This window comes from Rhinoraja longicauda, chromosome 2 (assembly GCF_053455715.1).
Source record: "Rhinoraja longicauda isolate Sanriku21f chromosome 2, sRhiLon1.1, whole genome shotgun sequence".
Classification (NCBI taxonomy): Eukaryota; Metazoa; Chordata; class Chondrichthyes; order Rajiformes; family Arhynchobatidae; genus Rhinoraja; species Rhinoraja longicauda.
This window is the reverse complement of record NC_135954.1, coordinates 105,650,374-105,676,032: the sequence shown is the minus strand read 5'-3', so window position 1 is coordinate 105,676,032 and position 25,659 is coordinate 105,650,374. Positions and strand designations below refer to the sequence as shown.

The 25,659-nt window shown below is 43.5% G+C and overlaps 1 protein-coding gene across 5 annotated transcripts in view; it reads right to left on the bottom strand.

Annotated features, from left to right (window-relative positions):
• Positions 1-25,659, bottom strand: part of pard3aa (par-3 family cell polarity regulator alpha, a) — a 946,605-nt gene that overhangs the window by 779,165 nt on the left and 141,781 nt on the right. For all 5 annotated transcript variants that reach the window (XM_078425377.1, XM_078425422.1, XM_078425385.1 and 2 more), the window contains exon 2: positions 18,711-18,812. In XM_078425377.1, coding sequence (XP_078281503.1) covers positions 18,711-18,812 — 102 coding nt within the window. The remainder of the gene's footprint in view (positions 1-18,710; positions 18,813-25,659) is intronic.

The window sequence follows — 25,659 nt, the reverse complement described above, 5'->3', positions numbered from 1 at the left end:
CTTACCCGACCGTCAAACTGTCACCTCCAATCTACCTGTCAAATGTCCTGACGGTAAATAAATTGGTTAAACAAAACTATCTTCTGGTATCTTCAAATACCTTTTCTTAATTTAATATTACATGCTTCTAAATGCATCTGCGACAACCTAGCAAACCTGGGGACAGCATGCGACAGTGCCCGCAGTAAGCTACGATACCTGGCGACAAGCCAGCTGTCGCCGAGAAATTTCTATCTGGAATTTTTTTCCGCGACGCGCCGAGATCCGCTAAGATTCATTGAAGACTCCTCACGATCATGCCCGCGACACCCCGGCAAACGTTTGGCGACAGCCCAGTCGCCGGCAGTCGCCTTAAAATCTCCTAAGTGGGACAGGCCCTTTAGGCTGTAGCTCAACCGCTGTGTCACCGGGTAGAAGAAGCTTCACTGTGAACAATGAATGTAGCGCACTAGCTTGGAAAAAGCAAAAGTGAATTGCCTCTTCTCCGGAAAGACTGTTTGGGTCCCCCTTTCAAAAAGCCATCTGGCCATTTAGGGAATTATCTCTAGTTATGCAGATTGCCCATGAGCTAATGCACTGCTGAGCAATTATCACTAAAATAATTTTTATGCTCATTAGACACAATGATCTCAATTTTCTAGCCCATTTATTTTGGAGGAGATCAGCCGGATGGCAAGACCGCATCCAGATTCAGATTGGTTTATTGTCAATGTACACGAGGGTGCAATGAAACTTGTCCACATAAATCTCATGGAGTGAACAATAAGTACAACATTAAATGGCAAGCAGCAGAATGAGGCCAACATTGTACTGCGATCTGAAGTAGCGTGTTAAAAAAAAACACGTGCGACAGCAGAATAACGGAATGAGATGGTATGATGAGTAAAAGTACGCGTCAGCACCTCTGTGGAAAAGGGGTAGGAAAGAGCTGCAGATGCTGGATAAATCGAAGATAGACACAAAAAGCTGCAGCAACTCAGCGGGACAGGCAGAATCTCTGGAGAAAAGGAATGGGCGACGCTTCGGGTCGAGACCCTTCTTCAGACTGATGTTGTGGGAGTGGGCGGTACAGAGATAGAATGTAGTCGGAGACGGTAAGACTGGTCGGAGAACTGAGAAGTGGGAGGGATGGGGGGAGAGAGAGAGGGAAAGCAAGAACTACTTGAGGTTAGAGAAGTCAAACTTCATGTCTCTGTGGTGTAAGTTGCCCATGCGAAAGATGAGGTGCTGCTCCTCCAATTTGCGCTGGGCCTCACTCTGACAGTGGAGGAGGCCCAGGACAGAGAGGTCAGCGTGGGAATGGGAGGGGGAGTTAAAGTGTTTGGCAACTGGGGGATCAGGTAGGACTGAGCGGAGATGTTCAGCGAAACGATCGCCGAGCCTGCGCTTGGACTCGCTGATATACAAGAGTCCACACCTGGAAGAGCGGATACAGTAGATGTGATTGAAGGAGGTGCAACTGAACCTCTGCCTCACCTGAAAAGACTGTTGGGGTCCTTGAATGGAGTTGAGGGGGGAGACAGAGATAGAGAAGGGTAATCTCTCCGAGCCAATCAATCTCATGCTCGTCAGCTTCCAATGGAAACAAGTTCATCAATTAAAAATGCAATGCAAAGGAAAATAGAAATTTCTGGTGGACACACCAGACCCAAAATGCTAAGCTTGCCTGCCTCTTATGCTGCTCAACCTATTTAATGCTTCCAAACTTTTTTGTTATTTTATTTTTCTAGCATCAATAAAATTTTGTTTTAATATCTGTACAGAAAATGGAAGAGTTGGAAGTGATTTGATTAAGAAAGCAAGCTAAATATCCCACTTCAAATTCCCAGGGTAGTGAAATGAAAAACAAGGGGTCACGTGTTTAAGGTACGAAGAGCAGGTTTTAATGCAATTATTTTCACTCTGAGGGCAGTAGGTCCGTGGAACATGCTGCCAGGGGGAGGTAGCGGAGGGAGATACTTTTTAAAAACAGTTTTTAAAGAAACTTGGACAGGTAACTGGATAGGAAAGGTTTAGAGGGGGATATGGGCCAAATGCAGGCAAATGGGACAGCATGGATGACCTGGGCAGAAGGGTCTATTTCCGTGTCCAAAGGAACTGTAGATGCTTGAGTACAGGTGACATTTCGGGTCGAGACCCGTCTTCAGACTTTTCTTCAGAAAAGAAGGGTCTCGACCCGAAACGTAAGAAGGGTCTCGACCCCGAGATGTCACCCATTCCTTTTCTCCAGAGATGCTGTCTGACCCGCTGAGTTACTCCAGCATTTTGTATCTATCTTCGGGCCTATTTCCGTGCTGTATGACTACGATTCTAATCCATAATACTGCTCTGTATAAAATGTTGAACCAATTAGCTATTCCATCTTTGAACAATAGACAATAGACAATAGACAATAGGTGCAGGAGTAGGCCATTCAGCCCTTCGAGCCAGCACCGCCATTCAATGCGATCATGGCTGATCACTCTCAATCAGTACCCCGTTCCTGCCTTCTCCCCATACCCCCTTACTCCGCTATCCTTAAGAGCTCTATCCAGCTCTCTCTTGAAAGCATCCAACGAACTGGCCTCCACTGCCTTCTGAGGCAGAGAATTCCACACCTTCACCACCCTCTGACTGAAAAAGTTCTTCCTCATCTCCGTTCTACAATTCATAAAAGATCGGCACAAACTGTGTCAATGGCAATCATAGCCTATTAATCCAGTTTTACTCAGTGATAAGCTTCAGATAAGCAAATTCCAGAACCCATTTGAAATTCAGCTATACAACAACAAATTCAGGTCAAGAACTGAAGAATATCTGCCAGGTTAGTTAATAACATGCTAGAAATTAGTGGGTTTATTCTGGTTGAGAGCTACAATGCCGGGACAGGTAATTTAACAAGCAGGACCAAACTTGTACAAGTACAAACAAAAATAAAATACTTGCATGTCACCTGCCTTAATTATAATTATTTTGTTATGACCACACTAATTATACACTTACGGATGTGACACTCAATTGCTTTGAGATGAAACAACTGCCCTAACTTGCCAAGCTGCATGCCCAAGATCAGTAGGACTGGGGTGCCAATTCATGGATAAACATCTGTAACCCAGAATAACGCTAAAACACAACGCAACATATCCTCTTCCAAGTGAGTTCCGTGAGAGGATCATTCTCTTTGAGGTTGTTTGGCCCATGCCCAATCTCGCCGAGCCAATCACTCTCATGCTCATCAGCCTCCAATGGAAACCAGTCCATCAATTTTTTTTAAAAAATCATATTTCTTCTTTAATACATCCTCGATACCAACAGGATGTTTCCACCAGTGGGAGAGTCTGGGACGAGAGGTCATAGTCTCAGAATAACAGGACATTCTTTTAGGAAGGAGATGAGGAGAAATTTCTTTAGTCAGAGGGTGGTGAATCTGTGGAATTCTTTGCCACAGAAGGCTGTGGAGGCCAAGTCAATGGATATTTTTTTAAGGCAGAGAAAGATAGATTCTTGATTAGTACAGGTGTCAGAGGTTATGGGGAGAAGGCAGGAGAATGGGGTTAGGAGGGAGAGATAGATCAGCCATGATTGAATGGCAAAGTAGACTTGATGGGCCGAATGACCTAATTTTACTCCTACCCCTTATGACCTTATTCCCCATGTCTATTAGCTTGACCACTACTGAAACACTTCTTCATCACTTGGTCAAGATCCTTGAACGCAGCTGCGGCCTCATAGCACCAGAGGCACTGGTTCGATCCTGACCTCGGATGTTGTCTGTGTGGAGTTTGCACGTTCTCCCACGTGACTGCGTGGGTTTCCTCTGGTTTTCTTGCACATTCTAAAGACTTGTGGGTGTACAGGTTAATTGGCCTCTGCAAAATTGTCCCCAGTGTGCAAAGAATGGAATAGGTGGGATAATAGAACTGGTGCCAATCGAAGGTTTCACAAAATGCTAGAGTAACTCAGCAGGTCAGGCAGCATGTCTGGAGAGAAGGAATGGGTGACGTTTCGGGTCGAGACCCTTCTTCAGACATGTCGGGGGGCGGGACAAAGAAAGGATATAGGTGGAGACGGGAAGACAGTGGGAGAACTGGGAAGGGGGGCGGGGAAGAGAGGGACAGAGGAACTAACTGGTGCCAATGGACTTGATGTGCCGAAGGGCCTTTTCCATGCTGTTTCTCTGAACTCCACATCAGGAGTACCTTCACTGAAGGACTGCAGTGCTTCAACGCATCCAAGAGCGGCAATTATGAGGGATCAATAAACGCTGACCTCAGCATTCCGACTCGAGTAAATGATATTAAAAAAGACAAGTGCTAAGCTACATCAATCAGATGCAAAGCAGCAAGTCATTTATTCAAAAAACTGGAGTCACAGAATTTAGAACTCCAACGTGTCCATAAAAATATCACGAGAATGGGAATTTAGCCCATCTAACTATTCTACATTTGCTGCCTTGATGTAACATCCCACAGGGATAAACACTGGTCACATATTTCACATCACCCAACCCTAATCTTCATAAGCAAACCAGTAATTAATTCATCATAGACACAAAAAGCTGCAGTAACTCAGACTGAAGGGTCTCGACCCGAAGCGTCACCTCTTCCTCTTCTCCAGAGATGCTGTGTGACCCGCTGAGTTGCTCCAGCGTTTTGTGTCTATCTTTGGTTTAAACCAGCATCTGCAGTTCCTTCCGACAAACTAATTCATCATCTCACATTCCAACACGATTGCAGCATGACCACAGTTATTGAAGGTGTGGGTACTGTAACCTCAAACAAGCCTCTGCTGTCATTCAATAAGGTGATGTAATCAATAATTCAGTCAAATGAGGTCAGCTATGAACTGATACTTTACTGTCAACAAATGAACATAGGATGGTAAATCTCATGCACAACTTGATTCACGGTAAAGAAAATCATAGGCCTCCTACATTGTCAGAGCAAGGTTAAACGCAAATTGGAGGAACAGCATCTCATATTTTGTTTGGGCAGCTTCAAACCCAGTGGTATGAATATTGACTTCTCAAACTTCATGTAATCCCTGCATTCCCTCTCTCTCCATCCCTCCCCCACCCAAGTCACACCAGCTTCTCGTTCTCACCTATCAAACAGCTGACAATGGTCTGTTTCTTTTCTCATCGTTACTTTTTTTGCATATCTTTCATTCATTTGATCTATATCTCTCCACATCACCTTCTCTCTCCTTTCCCTCTCCCCTGACTCTCAGGGTCCCGACCCGAAACGTCGCCCATTTCTTCTATCCAGAGATGTTGCCTGTCCCGCTGAGTTACTTCAGCATTTTGTTCTTATGATCTTATTTTAAAGTTAGATTGCTTCAATCTTAAGCTCTGCCCCCCCCCCCTCCTCCCCCCACCCCCAACTCTGTAGGCAATCATCTCAGACCAGCCTCCAAACTGCATAGCTTTGCTCCTTGATCCCTGGTCTGCAAATTGACCTCTGACCCCTTCTCCAGGTCTGAACCAGGGCCTGGGTTGAAGAGATGCTGATCATACTGGTTACTGCTCTGAAGATAGACAGAAATTGCTGGAGTAACTCAATGGGGCAGGCAGCATCTCTGGACAGAAGAAATGGATGATGTTTCTGGTCGAGACCCTTATTCAATATCGACCTAAAACATCGCCACCCATTCCTTCTAACCACAGATGCTGCCTGTCCCGCCGAGTTACTCCAGCATTTTGGGTCTATTTTCGGTGTAAACCAGCATCTGCAATTCCTTCCTACACAGTTACTATTCCCACCCCATCAAGTTGCAAGACACAATGCAATCAATAACTTAGCTTGTCTGCATTGAACAGGCCACTCCAACAATAACAGATATTGAAGATTGGAATAATCCAATGCTAGTTGATGCAATCTGAACAATTGTCTTTCTAAATTATAATCCATTTCTTCCAATGTCGCTGCACTGCAAAATTCACCCTTTGTTTGGTAAAGCATTGAATTACTGATCAAGAAATATTCGCCCTAAATGTGTTTAAATGTTTCATAAGAACTCCCACTAATAAAAGCATCCACCCATTATTCTCAAGCTAACCCGCCTCAACAGATCTAATTTTTCCTCACAACCCCCTCAATGGGTCTATCTCATTCCATTCAAGCATTTTAATTTCCACCAATCCAAGATTACACTTTGGCAGAAATAAACCAACTTCTCCCCATGAAATCTCACACAAAAAGCAACATTGTCGTGAATCAAGTTCAATGGTGCATTATTTGTCACTGTTGTCGGGTAAACAATAGTGAGGGCTAATAATTCGTAAATATGGACGTGGATTGTGCTTATGTGGTGACAGGGAGCCGCGGACAAAGACCTAACAAGAATTTCATTGATGATGCCTACTGCACCCATCATTGAAACAGAATTATTTTTGATTTTTTTTTTGTGTTGGTTGTGATTGTGTGTGAAATTGTTTATTTTTATTGCTCTATTGCTGGACTGTGGGCGACCTTTCATTTCACTGCACATTTTGCAGGTGTATGTGACAAATAAACTTGACTTGACTGCTAATGAATTTAGACTTGCAAATAATCATCTCATTCTGTTTGTCAGCTAATTAAGTCTTTCAGAGTTCCATTCTATAATTAAGACCTTGTTTTATTGTTAATCAAGTCCAGACCTCCCAACATTTGATTTTACGAATTCATAATTCTGATGTCCAAAATTCAGAATTTTACATCAAAATTCATAATATGGCATGCAATGCAACTTTTCAGCAAAAAAAAAGTATGCATGCCAAATGCACATACGTGTTGCGCTACATTCATGTGTGAAAAATGACAATTATTTCCAACAGTCTGCAGTTCTTGGACTACATATACAATGTCAGGCCTATCATGAGTATCTTCTGCTATTTATTGAACAGAGATACTTTTTGCAACACAAAGAAAAAACTTTTTTTGTTTTTTCTATTTTGCTTTTTCCTTACACATCCCAATACTCTTGGTATTGAATAAAAGAACAATGGTCATAAAATGTATGACTAAGTTATGAACAAAGAGTTGATGTATGCGACTCGACTAAGCATACGGAAGTACTTGTTGAAGTAAATTTGCACATTAATTGGTAATCAGCCCCAAAAGATGGTAATTGGCTTTTCTGCTGTGTTTTATAATTTAACCATGTCTTAATTAATTAATATAGTTATATAATCTTGCATTTAAAGTTAATATTTACTCATTACAGTTCCACCACTGATTTTCTGGCACTCTTGGTTCCAGAGCTTTGCTGGTTTATCCAGCTGGCCAAGGAAGTCGCTATGAGGATAGAGGTGCTGGCTCCAGCTGAGCTGGAGTTCCAGAGCCCCGGCCGCAGGTTGCAAATTCAACCCACTGATTGGCCATGGAAGTCCCAATGAGGTCGAGATTGGCTGCTTTGCCCAGCCTATGTGCCACATTTTCGGGGAGACTTCCAGGGCGGGGGGGGATTTATCGCAGAACCCCTTGCGACCTCTAGCGGCCGCCTTGCCCAGCCTAGGTGACACATTTTCGGGGAGACTTCCAAGGCGGGGGGGTTTCGCGCGGAACCCCTAGCGACCTCTAGTGGCCGAATTGACAAATTGCAATTACCGACTGTATTGCGGAAAAATGTGAAGCGAAATCGGAATGGCGGAAATAAAATAAGAAAGCGGAACTTTCCACCAAATTCGGACGGGTTGGAGGGGTGCAAGCCTCTGAGCAAGACCTCATTTTTATTGTTAGTCAAGTTTCTGTAATTAAGACCTCGATTTACTGTTAATCAAGTTTATGAGGAATCTTGTCATCTGAGAAAATAAAAAATGCACCGAAGTCACACTCGACATAACAGCTTTGACTGGTCTCCTGGTGCACACTAGTTTAATAAATCGCCTGTTAATTCAGACACCAATTCCGCCTGGCCTCTCTATTTCGCTCCTACAGTCACAAATGCAACTACACAGTGAAAATTCATCTTACATATATTACACATGCAGGCACTGCCATTTTTGGCGTCATTATTCAAAGTCCAAAGTCCTTTTGACTTTTCACAAGTTTACTCGGAGAATGCTGAAACACTGTGGAAACCAAAATAACCTCTGGAAAACCCTTTGAAAACAGGCTCTTTGATAATTACAGCCGCCTGACTCCAGAAATTCACCTGCAAAAGGTTCTGATGCAAGAGTTCCTTTTCAGTCAAGAAGACAAAGTATTTGATTTTGAAAATCACACGTAATGGTCTAAACATTTCATCACAACGTTAGGTTTATTTAGGCATTATTTAACCGTTGCTTCAGGTTGATAATAATAATAAAATGAAGGGTGGAAAAAGTGATTAGATAATGATGCATGATAACTAAATCATTTTGCACAAAGAAATGGCGGGGTATTCTGATTGCTGAAGTCATCTGCAGAAAGATCCTAATCCACAAACATCGTCTGCCTGATCCAGAGGTCCTACTGCAATTTGTTTGTTACCGATAGCCGGAACTGCTTATGTACCCCACGTGGCCTGAAAGCTTTCGTCCCTGGAACTGTTCATGTCAACCAACCTTCTCTGCATTCTCTCTGGCACCTTCACATTCCTTTGTAAACGAGGTGACCAGAAATAGACACAATACACTACATGCGCCCACCTGACTTTTATATTTAAAAGGGGTTCAGAAGAGAAATTTCCCTGCCTTTGAACTCCAAACCTGACATAGAAAATGGGTGCAGGAGGAGGCCATTCGGCCCCCCGAGCCAGCACTGCCAAACCATTATTTGTAAATCTCAGAATCCCACAGACAAAGAAACATTCAAATAAAAGTTATACTTAAATAAATTACAGGCATTTGCTTCTTAAACAGCTATCATTTTAATGCCTACTTTTCAGAGAAAGTGCTTTGAATTTTCAATGTACTGAGTGTAGATAGGCACTTTACTTCACACATACACACACCTTACTTTCCTTGATAGAAGTGTGCTTGCACACACATCAAGCCAGAAGGCAAAAGCTCCCCAACGTTTGTTCAACAGCATTGCATGACTCTTTTTCTCTCATCATTGCAAGGTACTTTTCACAATAATACATGTTCCATAAGATGTTTTCATCATACACAGGTGCAAAGTCAATTTTCTGCACCAGATTCTTCATTTCTGGAGGGAAGGAATGGATGATGTTTCGGGTCAAGACCCTTCTTCCCTTCTTCAGACTGAGAGTCAGGGGAGATGGAAACTGGACTCCCAACTCTCAGTCTGAAGAAGAGTCTCGACCTGAAACGTCACCCATTCCTGCTCTCCAGAAATGCTGTCTGTCCCGCTGGGTTACACCAGCATTTTGCGTCTGTATTTGGTGTAAACCAGCATCTGCAGTTCCTTCCTACACAAACACTTGTTGGACTTCATTGCGAAGAAACATAGAAAATTATGTGCAGGAGTAGGCCATTTGGTCCTTCGATCCAGCACCGCCATTCAATATAATCATGGCTGATCATCCAAAATCAGTACCCCATTCCTGCTTCCTCCCCCATATCCCTTGATTCCGTTAGCCCTAAGAGCTATATCTAACTCTCGCCTGACCCGCTGAGTTACTTCAGCATTTTGAGATACCTGAATACATCCTGTGAATTGGCCTCCACTACCTTCTGTGACAGAGAATTCCACTCTGGGTGGAAAAGTTTCTCCTCATCTCAGTACGAAACGGCCTACCCATTATTCTTAAACTGTGACCCCTGGTTCTGGACTCCCCCAAGGAAATCATACTCAATGTACCAGTTCCACGCTCATTTCTGCGCTGTGCCAACTTTGCACCAAATACATCAATGCAGAGAGGTCATAAGGAATGAGAGTAGAATTAGACCATTCGGCACATCAAGTCCACTCCGCCATTCAATCATGGCTGATCTTTCTCTCCCTCCTAACCCCATTCTCCTGCCTTCTCCCCATAACCCCTGACAACTGTGGAGGTTCTGAAACTGTCCTCAGTTTCAAAGGTGGATGAATGAAGAAAATATCACAAGTGCCCTCATATCCTGTAATCCACAATGGACTATTGACTATTGACTATTGAATGTATATATTTAGTAATTGATGAAAACAAGTGGGCATCACTGCAGCTAATCATGAAAAAGAAATGTGGGTGGCAAGGCAGCATAGTTGCTGCCTTACAGCGACAGAAACCCAGGTTCAATCCTGACGACGGGTACTATCTGTACGGAGTTTGTATGTTCTCCCAGCGACCTGCATGGGTTTTCTCCGGTTTTCTCTCGCACTTCAAAGACATGCAGGGTTGAAGGTTAATTGGCTTGGCATAAATGTAATTGTGTTGAGATGCGGGGATCGCTGGTCGGCGTCAAAGATACTAGAGGAGCAAGATGAATCACTCCATCGAAATCGCCTCTACTGAAGTGTGGTAGGCAAACGAGCGTAACGTCTGCCATTTTAGTAAGCAAAACCCTCCGTTCGCTTTGCCTCTCGCAGTGTAATCAGTGTTTTGGGGGAACAGTATTTGTGAATGCAGAATATATCCCATAAGAATGCATAATATATCTCATCTATCAATTCACAGATTTTTGTTATTTTTCTTTTTATAATAATAATAATATTAATATATTCCTTTATTCGTCCCACACCGGGGATTTTTTTAAATGTTTCTGCAAGTTTCTGCCTACTAAAATGGCGCCATAACAAACTACGGTTTTTAGGGTCGAGTGGTCTATCTTGCTCTGCTCTATTATCTTTAGTCGGCGTGGACTCAGTGGGACCAAAGGCCTGTTTCCACGCTGTAACTCTAAACTATACATAAAGCCCAACTTATCATCAGCAAAATATGAGTGACTATGAAACCACACTCAAAGACCAATCAGGCCAAATCAGCAGATCCATCCAACTGTTCTCTTCAGTTCCATTCAAAAGCAGCCTCAGGAACGTCAATATCAGAATTTAATTGCTTCTTTGATGCAATCAAGCCTTTCAATCAAAGATTTTCATTGCATTGAGATTACACCAAAGAATAAAGTGGGTGGAGTTGGAATCTTATTTCAAAATTGAACAAACTATTGAATGAAGCAAATTGCATAGCTTACTTGTGCTGGCCTGCCTGGACACCCGTTCTTTTAAAAACAATTTTAGACCAATTCACAAACAAGAGAAACCTATATTCTCTGCTATCAACTAAATCATCTTTCTACACTGGGGTAAGTAGGTCTAAAATTTCTGTTTGCAAATCACTTCAAGATGCTGCACATGAAAAGACACTGCAATTCAAAGCCATGGCAATAACTGTCAAAAATAATAACAGATGCTTCATTTATGAGCATCCTTCAAGAAACATTCCAAAGAGACATGTCGCAAAAACACATCCATCACCAAGATCTTGAAGATATCCAATAAAGGACATTTCCCTCTATGTTTCTAAAGAAATTCAAGAAAATCCATTTGCTAGTTCTGGCAAAGGAACAGTATATCCACAAACTCCAATGTGGTTTGGCCAGATATGGAAATGCATGGAAGACACAAAAAGCTGGAGTATCTCAGCGGGCCAGACAGCACATGTAGGAAGGAACTGCAGATGCTGGTTTAAACTGAAGATAGACACAAAAAGCCCGAGTAACTCAGCGGATCAGACAGCATCTCTGGAGAAAAGGAATAGATGACATTTTGGGTCGAGATCCTTCTTTAGACGGAGAGTCCGGGGAAAGGGAAACAAGAGATATATGCGTTGATGTAGAGAGATATAGAACAAATGAATGAAAGATATGCAAAAAAGTGATGATGATAAAGGAAACAGGCCATTGTTAGCTGTGGGCTAGGTGAAAACGAGTTACAAACAATGAGACTCAAGAAGACGACTGAAGCTGGTACGACTTGGGTGGGGAGGGATGGAGAGAGAGGGGATGCAGGGGTTACTTGAAATGCATGGCTCGGTCAGTTGTGAAGCATCACTGTTTGTGTCCCCTGCACTTGAAACCAGACATGAACAGTGAGGTTGGTGAAGGTTTTGCTGGGGACAGGGACACGAAAGGCTTAGGTGGCCGGTGACACGGTGGCCGAGCACTTGAAAAGATAAACAGCTCCAGAGCTTTTTTGTGACAATACAGAATTTGTTTGGTAATTGCGAGTTGAAAAGCAACTTAAAACGGCACTTTCTCCCCAGATGCAGATCCAAAAGAATGCGCAGTGACAAGAAGGTAAGATTAGGCAGGGAGTGAAATCTGCAAGAGTTTGTCAGAACGATGATCCCACCAATGGGAACATTGGTGGCCAAGCTGGCCATCCGCGACTCACGGCGCCAGGCGGAAGAGGGGTCTGCCCGAGCCAGCTGCCTACCCCTGTTCCGGGGTTACATCCACGCCCGGGTGGTGTTGGAGAGGGACTACGCGCTGTCCACGGGCACCCTGGAGGATTTCCGGGACCGCTGGGCACCGCGGGGGATTGGATGTATCCTGGATGGGGATTGTAATATAATTGTATAATAGTTTCAATTGGTATATTTGTTTGTATAGTATTCTGGTGGTGGGTTTATTCACAAAATGCTGGAGTAACTCAGCAGGTCAGGCAGCATCTCGGGAGAGAAGGAATGGGTGATGTTTCGGGTCGAGACCCTTCTTCAGTCTGACCGAACGTCACCCATTCCTTCTCTCCCGAGATGCTGCCTGACCTGCTGAGTTACTCCAGCATTTTGTGAATAAATCGATTTGTACCAGCATCTGCAGTTATTTTCTTATTCTGGTGGTGGGTTCTGTTTTGGTTTTATTGTATTGTATATATTATTTTAATATTTTAATATTTGAATAAATATTTTTGATTAAAAAAATTTAAAAATGGGAACAATGATAGAACCAGAAGCTGCAGTCATTGTGAATTTACGTACGGATTTCACAGACTTGAACGAAATATTGAGCTTAATTTTTTATGCTTCATCTGTTTTTATATGCCTCAAACGTGTCGACCCTCAAACTATCAGCACAGTGGACCCACCAAGGTTGTCGGCATTTCACTGTCCTCTGAAATTGACACGGGGCATGGACAATAAATGTTTTGCTCCTGAGCTTTCCGCGTGAATAAATATTCAAAACTATCAGCATAATATCCCTTTCCCCTTGTCCATCCCATTTGGTTCCAACACTCCCCAAGACTGTGAGTTCCACATGCTCACGATGTTCTGAGTAATGCAAGCTCTTCTGAATTGCCGATTGTATTTCAAGATGAACAGCTTACAATGAAAGGCTTTCATTTTGCACCTCTGTTCAAGTGGACCTGGCTTCCCTGTGCCTAAAGACGTCCATTAAAATCATCTCTCAGCCCTCTTTTTATAGACAATAGACAATAGGTGCAGGAGTAGGCCATTCGGCCCTTCGAGCCAGCACCGCAATTCAATGTGATCATGGCTGATCAGATTTGACAGATGATGCCCGGGCTGTTCAGCTTTTTCTGTTACACCATCGATATCATAAATTCCATCCCGTGTCTCCAAACCCTATGTATAATATGGCAGTCAGAACTGTACATAATACTCAAGTTACTCAACTAAATAATACTCCAATTACAGTCCAACTAAAGTTCAAGGGAGACTTGGGGCAGCCCAATCGTGACAATATACATAAATCCTTGTGCCTGGTTTAATTTATTTTTGTTATCGGCTCATTGACCTCATTCTCAATTCTTTGTGATCGCCGTGTCCAAACCCCTCTCCTTCATTAGGTTCTTTTCCAAATGATAAATAAACCTCCTTGATTCTCCTGTATAAATGCAACAGCTCACATTTTCCTATTTTTACAGATTTACAGCAAAGTACATTGCGGAAAGGGGCCCTTTCTGCTCATCTTGTCCGTGCTGACCTCGAGAGTACCAACACTGATTCCACGGCCACATTCAGCCCTTATCCCTGTAAGCCCATCCTACCTGCCCAAACACCACTGAAACATTGTAATTATATCCACCTTCACCATTTCGCCTTGCAGATCGCTCCAGATATTTACCATCCTGCTAAAAACATACCCCCAGCTCTCCCAAACTTAACCATGACTTATACATTCACATCCAAGTCATATATATTTTATATACATATACATATATATATATATATACATATATACATATACATGCATATAAACATTATATATATATATATATACACACACAAACACATATCATATACATACAGGCATAGACACACACACACACACATCTGAAGAAGGGTCTCGACCCGAAACGTCACCCATTCCTTCTCTCCTGAGATGCTGCCTGACCTGCTGAGTTACTCCAGCATTTTGTGAGTATATACATATATACACACATACACAAACTAAAAAAACTAACCTCAAAGGTCCCAGCACCCATCCTTGTGGTCTATCACTTGTTAGATGATTTCCAGGCAGAAAACAACCATCCACCACTACCCTCTGCTTCTCATCACCAAACCAGTGTTCAATTCTTTTGCCAATAATTCATCTGCCCTGCCAGTATTATTTAATGTCTTGTTGTAATTTATGACAATTCTCCCCATATTTGACTAACCCTACCGATTTGGCATTATCTGCGATGCGCGTTTGATTCCCAAATTGAAATCATTAACTAGGGCTGCAAATATCAGTGCCACAGAGCTAATATTTGTGAGTTCGCACTTTGCCCCTTTTCATCATTGTGTCTTGGTGCAGCTGTGTGCCTTGCAGCTCAGCATCGATGCACCACTTGACCCTGTGTTGAAAGGTTCATTAGTCTATCGAGAAGCACCTAACCAAATACCAGAGAAGTTGAACGGAGAGGCAGCATTAGATTTGGGAAGAACTGCAGACTTCCCAACATTTGATTTTACAAAATCATAACTTTGATGTCCAAAATTCAGAATTTTACATCAAAATTCATAATATGGCGCATAATGCAACTTTTCAGCAAAATAAAAGTATGCACGCCAAATGCGCATACGCGTCGTCTACATTCATGTGTGAAAAACGACTATTATTTCCAACAGTCTGTAGTTCTTGGACTACATGTACAATGTCAGGTCGATCATGAGTATATTCTGCTATTTATAGAAAGGTTATTGAACAGAGATACTTTTTGCAACACAAAGAAAAATTTGTTTTGTTTTGTTTTTTTCTATTTTGCTTTTTCCTTACACATCCCAATTCTCTTGGTATTGAATAAAAGAACAATGGTCAAAAATGTATGACTAAGGTATGAACAAAGAGTTGATATATGCGATTCGACTAAGCGTACGGAAGTACTTGTTGAAGTAAATTTGCGCATTAATTGATAATCAGCCCAAAAGGGTGGTAATTGGTTTCTCTGCTGTGTTTTATATTTTAACCCCGTCTTAATTAATGAATATAGTTATATAATCTTGCACTTACATTTATTATTTACTCATTGCAGTTCCACCACTGATTTTCTGGCACTTTTGGTTCCAGAGCTTTGCTGGTTTATCCAGCCGGCCAAGGAAGTCGGCTATGGGGATAGAGGTGCTGGCTCCAGCTGGGCTGGAGTTCCAGAGCCCCGGCCGCAGGTTGCAAATTCAACCCACCGATTGGCCATGGAAGTCCCGATGATGTCGAGATTGGCTGCCTTGCCCAGCCTGGGTGCCACATTTTCGGAGAGACTTCCAGGGCGGGGGGGGGGATTTCTTGCTGAACCCCTAGTGGCCGAATTGACAAATTGCAATTACCGACTGTTTTGCGGAAAAAACGGAGACGAAATCGGAATGGTGGAAATGAAATAAGAAAGCGGAAACCTTCCGCCAAATTCGGACAGGTTGGGAGGGGTGGAACTGGCTCATTGAGTTAATGTGGCAACTGAAAGACATCAAGGACAACCTGTCCCTAAATACCTCCAAGACCAAGGAGCTGATCATCAACTTCTGTAAGTCACACAACAGGGAATACACCCCGATCCTTATCAATGGGGTCAGTGTGGAGAGAGTGTCTAGCTTCAAGTTTCTGGGCACTCACATTTCGGAGGACCTAACATGGTCCAATAACACTGCTGCGCTGGTCAAGAAGGCGCAGCAACGATTGTTCTACCTAAGAACACTGATCTTTCCCAACGCTGGACTACCCCAAGAACGCTGGTCTACCCCAACAGCTGCTGATGACCTTCTACCGCTGCACCATAGAGAGCATCCTAACACATGGCATCCCTGTGTGGTACCTCAGCTGCACGGAGGCAGAGAGGAAAGCTCTTCAGCAGGTAGTCCATAGAGCTCAGAAGACTATCAGAACACAGCTACCAGCCTTGGAGGGCATCTACAACACACGATGCCTCAGAAAAGCCACCAGCATCCACAAAGTCTCTTCACACCCCTGCAATAGTCTGTTCAAACTTCTACCATCGGGCAGATGCTACAAGGCCTTCTACGCCCGCACCTCCAGACTCAGGAACAGCTTCATCCTCAGGGCCATAGCTGCCATGAACCGGTCCTGCTGAGCCGGATGGTCACATCGCACAGTGAACCGGCACAGATCTACTTGCACTTTATTCTGTTTTAGAACTGTTTCTAATTTGTTTCATTGGGTTGTTTAAATTAATACTGATTAGCTAATTAATTTATTGCATCGTATGGGAGGCGCATTCCCAATCTCGTTGTACCCCTGTACAATGACAATAAAGATATATTGTATTGTATTGTGTCATAGCACATAATGGGAGGTAGACATAAAAGGAATGGTCCTTGAAGTACAGGAAAGGCAGGCAATCACAACAAACATTTTCAAAGAGGAGGTTGAAGGCGACATGGTTAACATTTAGCTTGGCGTTATTCGGAACTTTTCAGAGGTAATTATTGATTTAGTGTTCTTTTAAAGATATAATCAACCCCACTCCGTCTAAGGCTCAAATTGCAACCTTTCACAAACTGTCCACAATGCAATAGGACTCAGCCATATCGCTCGAGCTCAAAATCTACTCTTCTGCATCGAAATAGACAATAGACAATATGTGCAGGGGGAGGACATTTGGCCCTTCGAGCCAGCACCGCCATTCAATGTGATCATGGCTGATCATTCTCAATCAGTACCCCGTTCCTCCCTTCTCCCCATACCCTCTGACTCCGCTATCCTTAAGAGCTCTATCTAGCTCTCTCTTGAATGCATTCAGAGAATTGGCCTCCACTGCCTTCTGAGGCAGAGAATTCCACAGATCCACAACTCTCTGACTGAAAAAGTTTTTCCTCATCTCAGTTCTAAATGGCCTACCCCTTATTCTTAAACTGTGGCCCCTAGTTCTGGACTCCCCCAACATTGGGAACATATTTCCTGCCTCTAACGTGTCCAACCCCTTAATCATCTTAATAATTTGAAATCACAATTAACATTGCAAAACTGGGTGCTTCAAACATTGCGAATAATAGTGGTACCAACACATTACATATTCCTTGCGTTTAAAAGAAATCCAGGATAGAAATAGCAATTGATTGCTTGAAAATTGCCAAACAACTAGAGAGCGTTGTTACTGCAATTGTAACAATTATGCGAATGACTGACAAGTTTGATTTTATTACATAGCACTCCCGAAACACGATTTTTAAAAATTCAAGTAATTCCACGTAACGATCAATCTTACTGACACTATCGTGAGCAATCAACTGTTTTCTTGAGTCAAGATGGAAGATTTGAAAACTCACTTTCATGCAATACCACAGATCACGCAATGTTCCGTTCAGCCGTCTGCAATGAGCACCCGCTAATTAGATAGCAAATTCCAAAAATAAATCACCATCAATCCTGGAAGCAACCCTCTGGGAGAGGTATGAAGCACTTGTTGTTTGTTACCACTAGATGTCTCATTTCTACAGCTGTTTCAGCTGTGTGTCGATGCAGGTTGCAAGCCTTAAATATTAACCCAACCTGGCTCTCTCCACCAACAAGGAGTACACACCTTCCTAAAAACGTTTCCACTTTCAGACACTATCTTCCTTTAGAAACAGAGAAAATGAGTGCAGGAGTCGGCCCTTCGAGCCAGCACCGCCATTCAATATGATCATGGCTGATCATCCAAATTCAGTACCCCGTTCCTGCTTTTTCTCCCCATATCGCTTGATTCTGTTTGCCGTAAGAGCTATATCTAACTCTCTCTTGAAAACACCCAGTGAATTGGCCTCTACTGCCTTCTGTGGCAGAGAATCCCACAGATTCACAACTCTCTGGGTGAGGAACTTTTCCACATCTCCGTCCTAAATGGCCTACCCCTTATTCTTAAACTGTGACCCCTGGTTCTGGACTCCCCCAACATCGGAAACATTTTTCCTGCATCTAGCCTGTCCAATCCCTGAAGAATTCTATGTGTTTCTATAAGATCTCCTCCCATCCTTCTACATTCCAGTGAATACAAGCCCTTTACACTATTTATCTTAGCAACTCAATGGATACTGTGAGAAGAATTCCTCTTAATGTGTTGGATGTAGTTAAGAGTGCGTAAAATGGATTGGAAGTCAATTGCACTGAAGTATTGTCTGTTCACCCAATGTACCCAAAATAAATGTTTGCAGATTAACTACTCCACTCCAGGAATACAAAGCAAGCTACACTTTAAGATGAAGCTGACTGCTGAGCATAAACCAGGTCCAAGGACCTGTTATCTTCCTGATCCGGCTCGCCATGTTAAAAGATGAGCTCATCTTTCCATATGGTTCTGCTTTGCAACGATTCCAGTTTTTCCATACTAAACAAAGTAACCTCAGGCTTTTAGAATGTTCCGCAACAGGGATGCGGCCCAAAACCTTCAACATGCTCCACAGTGATAAAGTACGAATGAAAAGCAGAGTGTCGCCTTGTTACTCACTCGGTCCTTATCATCGGCGACGTCAGAGAGGATGTCATCGAGGTCCAAAATGCCCCCATCACTGTGCTCCAAGCGATGAACTTGTACCCAGTAACTTGGATCCTAATCGGGATGGAAAGAGAAATTTTAGTGGCAGCAATGAACTGAATGAAATTGCAATCGCTGCTCAGTGTCCTCAAATTCTGTTGACCATAAAATGATGAGATTCATGCAACATGAGACACTCAATTTAAGAGGGAACATTTATCAGAAATCTCTCCATGTCAGCAGCAGGAAAACAACCCTTACTAGGTTTTGGTTGTCTTTGAGGTGAGATCAATTGCATTTCTTCAAGATGAAGAGCTTTGTTGACTTCTTAAAAGGTATAACTCAGACAAATATAAACATATCTCTCTACTCAGGATGAAACCACTCGCACGCAACGATCAAATGGAGTTGGAAAAGACCAAAGTTAGCAAGCATGTGTAGGAAGGAACTGCAGATGCTGGTTTACACCGAAGACAGACACAAAATGCCGGAGTAACTCAGTGGGACAGGCAGCATCTCTGGAGAGAAGGAATGGGTCTGAAGAAGAGTCTCGGCCCGAAACGTCATCCATTCCTTCTCTCCAGTGATGCTGCCTGTCGCGCTGAGTTACTTCAGCATTTTGTGTCTATCTTCAAAGTTAACAAGTATTTAGCATCAACAGGTAAAATGCAACGTACCGATTCCAAAATTCATAAACTGAAAAGAGGCAAAGATATAAAAAGGATCCTGAAAACCTCCTCCAAACAGCATTTTGAGAATGAACAGATTCATGGATTTCAGATGTCCATGGGGAAAGGAGGGCCAACTATGAATTAATGTTCCTTTTTACAATCAGTCTGAAGAAGGGTCTCAACCCAAAACCTCAACTGTCTATATTCTCCAGGGATGTCTCCTGGCCCGCTGAGTTGCTCCAGCATTTTGTCTCATTTTGTGTATTAACCAGCGTCTGCAGTTGTCCATTTTTCCTTTTCAAACTGGTGCCAATTTTATTCCTTGTGGATGCGACTAAATGCAGGAGGCAGTTTAACGCCACACTGCAGGACCAAGTGGTGCCACGATAAGCCGACTTAAATGGACTCGTATGTTCATTTGAGACAAATATTAAACATTGGGGAAAAATATATTCAGAGAGCACAAAATAGAGTTACAATAAAGTGTTTTTGAACCGTTTGCCCGTCAGCAGGTTACACAATACTGTGCCTAAAGAAGGAATTTTAAAATGCAGAGAACTTTGTGGTATCTGTTAAGTTCCAGACAAAAAAAATCACCAACCCCTCAATCTGGTTGTAGCTCAGCTCGGTGTACGAGAAGGAACTGCAAATAGACACAAAATGCTGGAGTAACTCAGTGGGACAGGCAGCATCTCTGGAGAGAAGGAATGGGTGACTTTTCGGGTCAAGACTTCTTCAGACTTTTTTTTTAAAACGGAGGTCTTTAATAGACAATAGACAATAGGTGCAGGAGGAGGCCATTCGGCCCCTCGAGCCAACACCGCCATTCAATGTGATCATGGCTGACCTTCCTGGTGGGAGATGGAGGTGTGGAGTGACTGAACATCCACAGCAAAGATAAGGGAGTGGGGGCCTAGAAAACAGAAGTCATTGAAGAGCCAAAGAACGTGTGAGCTGTCGTGGACATAGGTATGGAGGGACTGGACCAATGGGGATAGGATGGAGTCGAGGTATGTAGAAAGTATTTCAGTGGGACAGGAAGAAGCACAAACAATGGTCTGCCAGGGCTGTTCTGTATGAGGATTTTGGGGTGTTGGTTTACATCGAAGATAGACCCAAAATGCTGGAGTAACTCAGCGGGACAGGCAGCTGCTCTGGATAGAAGGGATGGGTGATGTTTTGGGTCGAGACGGAGACCCGAGACAGCTTTGAAGTGAAATCAAAATTGAGGGTAATGACACACAGTTTGTGTACTCAGGCCACTGATGTCTGTTCTCCAGCTTTGGGATCTATGACCCAGCCAGTCAAAGAAATCAAGGAGTCACAAGAATAAAATCAATCGTTCACCCGCCTTGTCAGGCTGGGTCATTCAACTGATGTGCTGAGGGACTTACAGCTACATGATTAGTCAGGCCAGCATCAGTACTGGAGACTGGAATTCATCCACAAGGAAATCATTGACAGGTTATACTTTACAAAAAAAAGGGGGGAGAGAGGGTGGGAGAGAGAGAAGGGGAGGGAGAGGGGAGGGAGAGGGGAGGGAGAGGGGAGAGGAGGGGGGAGGAGGGGGGTAGGAGGAGGGGGGAGGAAGGGGAGGGGATGAGAGGAGAGGGGAGCAGAGAGAGCAGTTTAATCAGCAACTGCTTCACTCATGCAGCAAATATGACAAGGATTTCAGGCATTTACGTGTCTGCTGTATCGTCTGGTCTATCTTCCACATGCATCTCATCTGGAAGCAGCAGAAAAACACTTCCATCCCTTCCTTTCCACCTATTCACCCTGATTAAATTGCGCTTATGCTTTTGTAAATAAAAATCATGTTGAGCTTACAAAAGCTACCTCCCTGAAAATAGTCTCCGGTGGGTTTATACAGAGGGAGCCAGGCCATACACAGCCCATGCATCACGAGAGTATCAGATTCTGAAGCCAGAACAATTTTTCTCCTAACATAAAGAAACAGAATATTCACCAGTCATTTCTGTCTAACAGTCAGGGATCTTTTACTTTGATTCCGTATCAATAACAGTTAAGGAATACACAGTAAACTGATGACAATTTACCTTTGTCTTTACTTATATTTATAATGAATGCTCTCTTGCTATCTATCCACTTTGCTGCTGTAACACTGTAAATTTCCCCGGTGTGGGACGAATAAAGGAATATATTATTATTATATTATTATTATTATTTCAAGAGTCCCGCGTTTATCTTATAAAATAAAAGTTAAAGAAATATACAGGTTTGCATTCAAAATGTGAAAACTATAAATAATATAGGGCGGTACGGTAGCGCAGCGGTAGAGTTGCTGCTTTACAGCGAATGCAGCGCCGGAGACTCAGGTTCGATCCTGACTACGGGTGCTGCACTGTAAGGAGTTTGTACGTTCTCCTCGTGACCTGCGTGGGTTTTCTCCGAGATTTTCGGTTTCCTCCCACACTCCAAAGACGTACAGGTATGTAGGTTAATTGACTGGGTAAATGTACAAATTGTCCCTAGTGTGTGTAGGATAGTGTTAGTGTGCGGGGATCACTGGGCGGTGCGGACTTGGTGGGCCGAAAAGGCCTGTTTCCGCACTGTATCTGAAATATGAAAATAATATGAAAATATGAAAATATAAGAAAGCATGTAATAATGTTCACTGCTACCGGCTTTTTTTTAAAAATTCTGCGAGGCATTATATTTTTCTTTGTGTCTGAACAACAACATTTGTAAAATACAATGGTGATGGTCAATGTTCAATGGGCAGAGGTTGTTCATGACCAAACAGTCACAGGCCTCCAGGAACCAGTGCCAGTTCATGATCACAGCAAAACAGGCAAGACTGCATTTATTCCTGACCTCGACCAATTAACTGAAAAAACTTTTTCAGTCAGAGAGTTGTGAATCTGTGGAATTCTCTGCCTCAGAAGGCAGTGGAGGCCAATTCTCTGAATGCATTCGAGAGAGAGCTAGATAGAGCTCTTAAGGATAACTGAACAGTTCCAGAGATCATTGTAAACCCTTTAAGCATCAAACAAGGCAAACCTTACTGCAAGGTTGTCCCCCGGGATTGACAATGATTCTCTTTCCTTTTGGTCTCAGGTAGCTGCGGAGGCTAATGGGGGGGCTTCGAATTCTTCTTCACAGCGGCCCAGAGTGCTTGACTGAACAGGGAGGTAGTCCGCACATAAAAAGAGGATCCCCTCCTGCCACTTCTACAAGGCTTCTGACTGATCCTGATCCACACAGCCTAGACGTTAGTTAGTGGTGGTTCTCCACTGAGTGCCCACGAGCCAGCATTTCCTTGGAGACACTTGATGAGGAAAAACTTTTTCAGTCAGGGAGTTGTGAATCTGTGGAATTATCTGCCTCAGAAGGCAGTGGAGGCCAATTCTCTGAATGCATTCGAGAGAGAGCTAGATAGAGCTCTTAAGGATAGCGGAGTCAGGGGGTATGGGGAGAAGGCAGGAACGGGGTACTGATTGAGAATGATCAGCCATGATCACATTGAATGGCGGTGCTGGCTCGAAGGGCTGAATGGCCTCCTCCTGCATCTATTGTCTATTGTCTATTGTCTCCTTCTAACCATGTGGAGGAAGGAACTGCAGATGCTGGTTATACACCGAAGATTAGGGTTGCCAACTGTCCCGTGCTAGCCGGGACATCCAGTACTTTGGGCTAGATTGGTCTGACCCGTATGGGACCGCCCTTGCCCCATATGAGGCCCGAACAGCACTGTATGGCCGGACACTGTAGCCCGGGGGCTGCAGCAGTCCCGGACAGTGTGGGTAGACACACAATGCTGGAGTAACTCAGCGGGACAGGCAGCATCTCGGGAGAGAAGGAATAGGTGACGCTTCGGGTCGAGACCCTGAAGAGTCGAGTCTGAAGAAGGGTCGAGACCCGAAACGTTACCCATTCCTTCTCTCCTGAGATGCTGCCTGTCCCGCTGAGTTACTCTAGCATTGTGTGTCTACCGTCGATTTTCACCAGCTCCTGCAGTTTTTAACCAGCTCTTCTAACTTTTTAACAGTTTTTAACCAGCTCTCAATTTTAACCAGCATCTCCTAATGGAGGTTGCGTAGCAACCCACCTCCCTGCCCAGGCGGCTGCCATTGGTGGAGCGGGAGCACGTGGCTGCTGGCTGGGTGAGGTCACGACACCTTGTCCCATATTTGGGAGTGAGGAAGTTGGCAACCCTACCGAAGATAGACACAAAATGCAGGAGTAATTCAGCGGGACAGGCTGCATTTATGGAGAGGAGGAATGGGTGACGTTTCAGAAAGAGATCCTTCCTCATTCTGAAGAAGGGCGTCTGAAATGTCACCCATTCCTTCTCTCCAGAGGTGCTGCCTGTCTCGCTGAGTTACTCCAACATTGTGTCTATTCCCCAGATACTCCCACATCCCAAACATTGTGTTGGTAAATTGGCTGGTGCAAATGTGAGAGAAGGGATCTGGGGGAAGTTGTTGAGAATGGGGGGGGGGGGGGGAGTAAAGAAGGATTTGTGTACGAGTAGTGTAAATAGGTGTAAATAGGTGGTTATTTGTTAGCAGGCCAAAGAGCCTGTTTCCATACCGTATCTCTCTCTGAACCATGGCTTCACCTGGAATGATTGGGTCCTTGTTTTGTTGGAATAGAAGAGGTGAATGGCTGGATTTTGGCAACTCCTCCGATTACATTGAAAAGTCTTGTGGGACACGAATTGATGGGTGGGAATGGAAGAGCAGGTCAGGGAGTCATGAAATGAGTGGATCTGACATCAAACAGAAAGCGGCAGAGAGGGAAAAATGTGACTGGTGGCGGGATCATTTTGGTGCCGAAAAAAATGGAGGTAAACTATAAAAACAGCATTCAATTATCTTTTCTATTACAGTGCCCTCCATAATGTTTGGGACAAAGACCCATCATTTATTTGTTTGCCTCTGTACTCTACAATTTGAGATTTACAATAGAAAAAAATCACATGTGGTTAAAGTGCACATTGTCAGATTTTAATAAAGGCCATTTTTATACATTTTGGTTTCACCATGTAGAAATTACAGCAGTGTTTATACATAGTCCCCTCATTTCAGGGTACCATGATGTTTGGGACACATGGCTTCACAGGTGTTTGTAATTGCTCAGGTGTGTTTAATTGCCTCCTTAATGCAAGTATAAGAGAGCTCTCAGCACCTCGTCTTTCCTCCAGTCTTTCTATCACCTTTGGTAACTTTTATTGCTGTTTATCAACATGAGGACCAAAGTTGTGCCAATGAAAGTCAAAGAAGCCATTGTGAGACTGAGAAACAAGAATAAAACTGTTAGGGATATCAGCCAAACTTTAGGCTTACCAAAATCAACTGTTGAGAACATCATAAAGGAGAAAGTGCACTGGTGAGTTTACTAATCACAAAGGGACTGGCAGGCCAAGGAAGACCTCCACAGCTGATGACAGAAGAATTCTCTCTATAATAAAGAAAAATCCCCAAACACCTGTCTGACAGATTAGAAACACTCTTCAGGGGTCAGGTATGGATTTGTCAATGACCACTGTCCGCAGAAGACTTCATGAACAGAAATACAGAGGCTACACTGCATGATGCAAACTACTAGTTAGCTGCAAAATTAGGATGGCCAGGTTACAGTTTGCCAAGAAGTACTTAAAAGAGCAACCACAGTTTTGGAAAAAGATCTTGTGGACAGATGAGACGAAGATTAACTTATATCAGAGTGATGGCAAGAGCAAAGTATGGAGGAGAGAAGGAACTGCCCAAGATCCAAAGCATACCACCTCATCTGTGAAACACAGTGGTGTGGGGGTGTTATGGTCTGGGCATGTGTGGCTGCTGAAGGTACTGGCTCACTTATCTTTATTGATGATCCAAATGCTGATGGTGGTAGCATAATGAAATCTGAAGTGTCTCGACACATCCTGTCTGCTCAAGTTCAAACAAATCCCTCAAAACTCATTCTACAGCAAGACAATGATCCCAAACATACTGCTAAAGCAACAAAGGAGATTTTCAAAGCTAAAAAATGGTCAATTCTTGAGTGGCCAAGTCAATCACCCGAACTGAACCCAATTGAGCATGCCTTTTATATGCTGAAGAGAAAACTGAAGGGCACTAGCCCCTAAAACAAGCATAAGTTAAAGATGGCTGCAATACAGGCCCAGCAGAGCATCACCAGAGAAGACACCCAGCAACTGGTGATGTCCATGAATCGCAGACTTCAAGCAGTCATTGCATGCAAAGGATATGCAACACAATACTAACCATGACTGCTTTCAT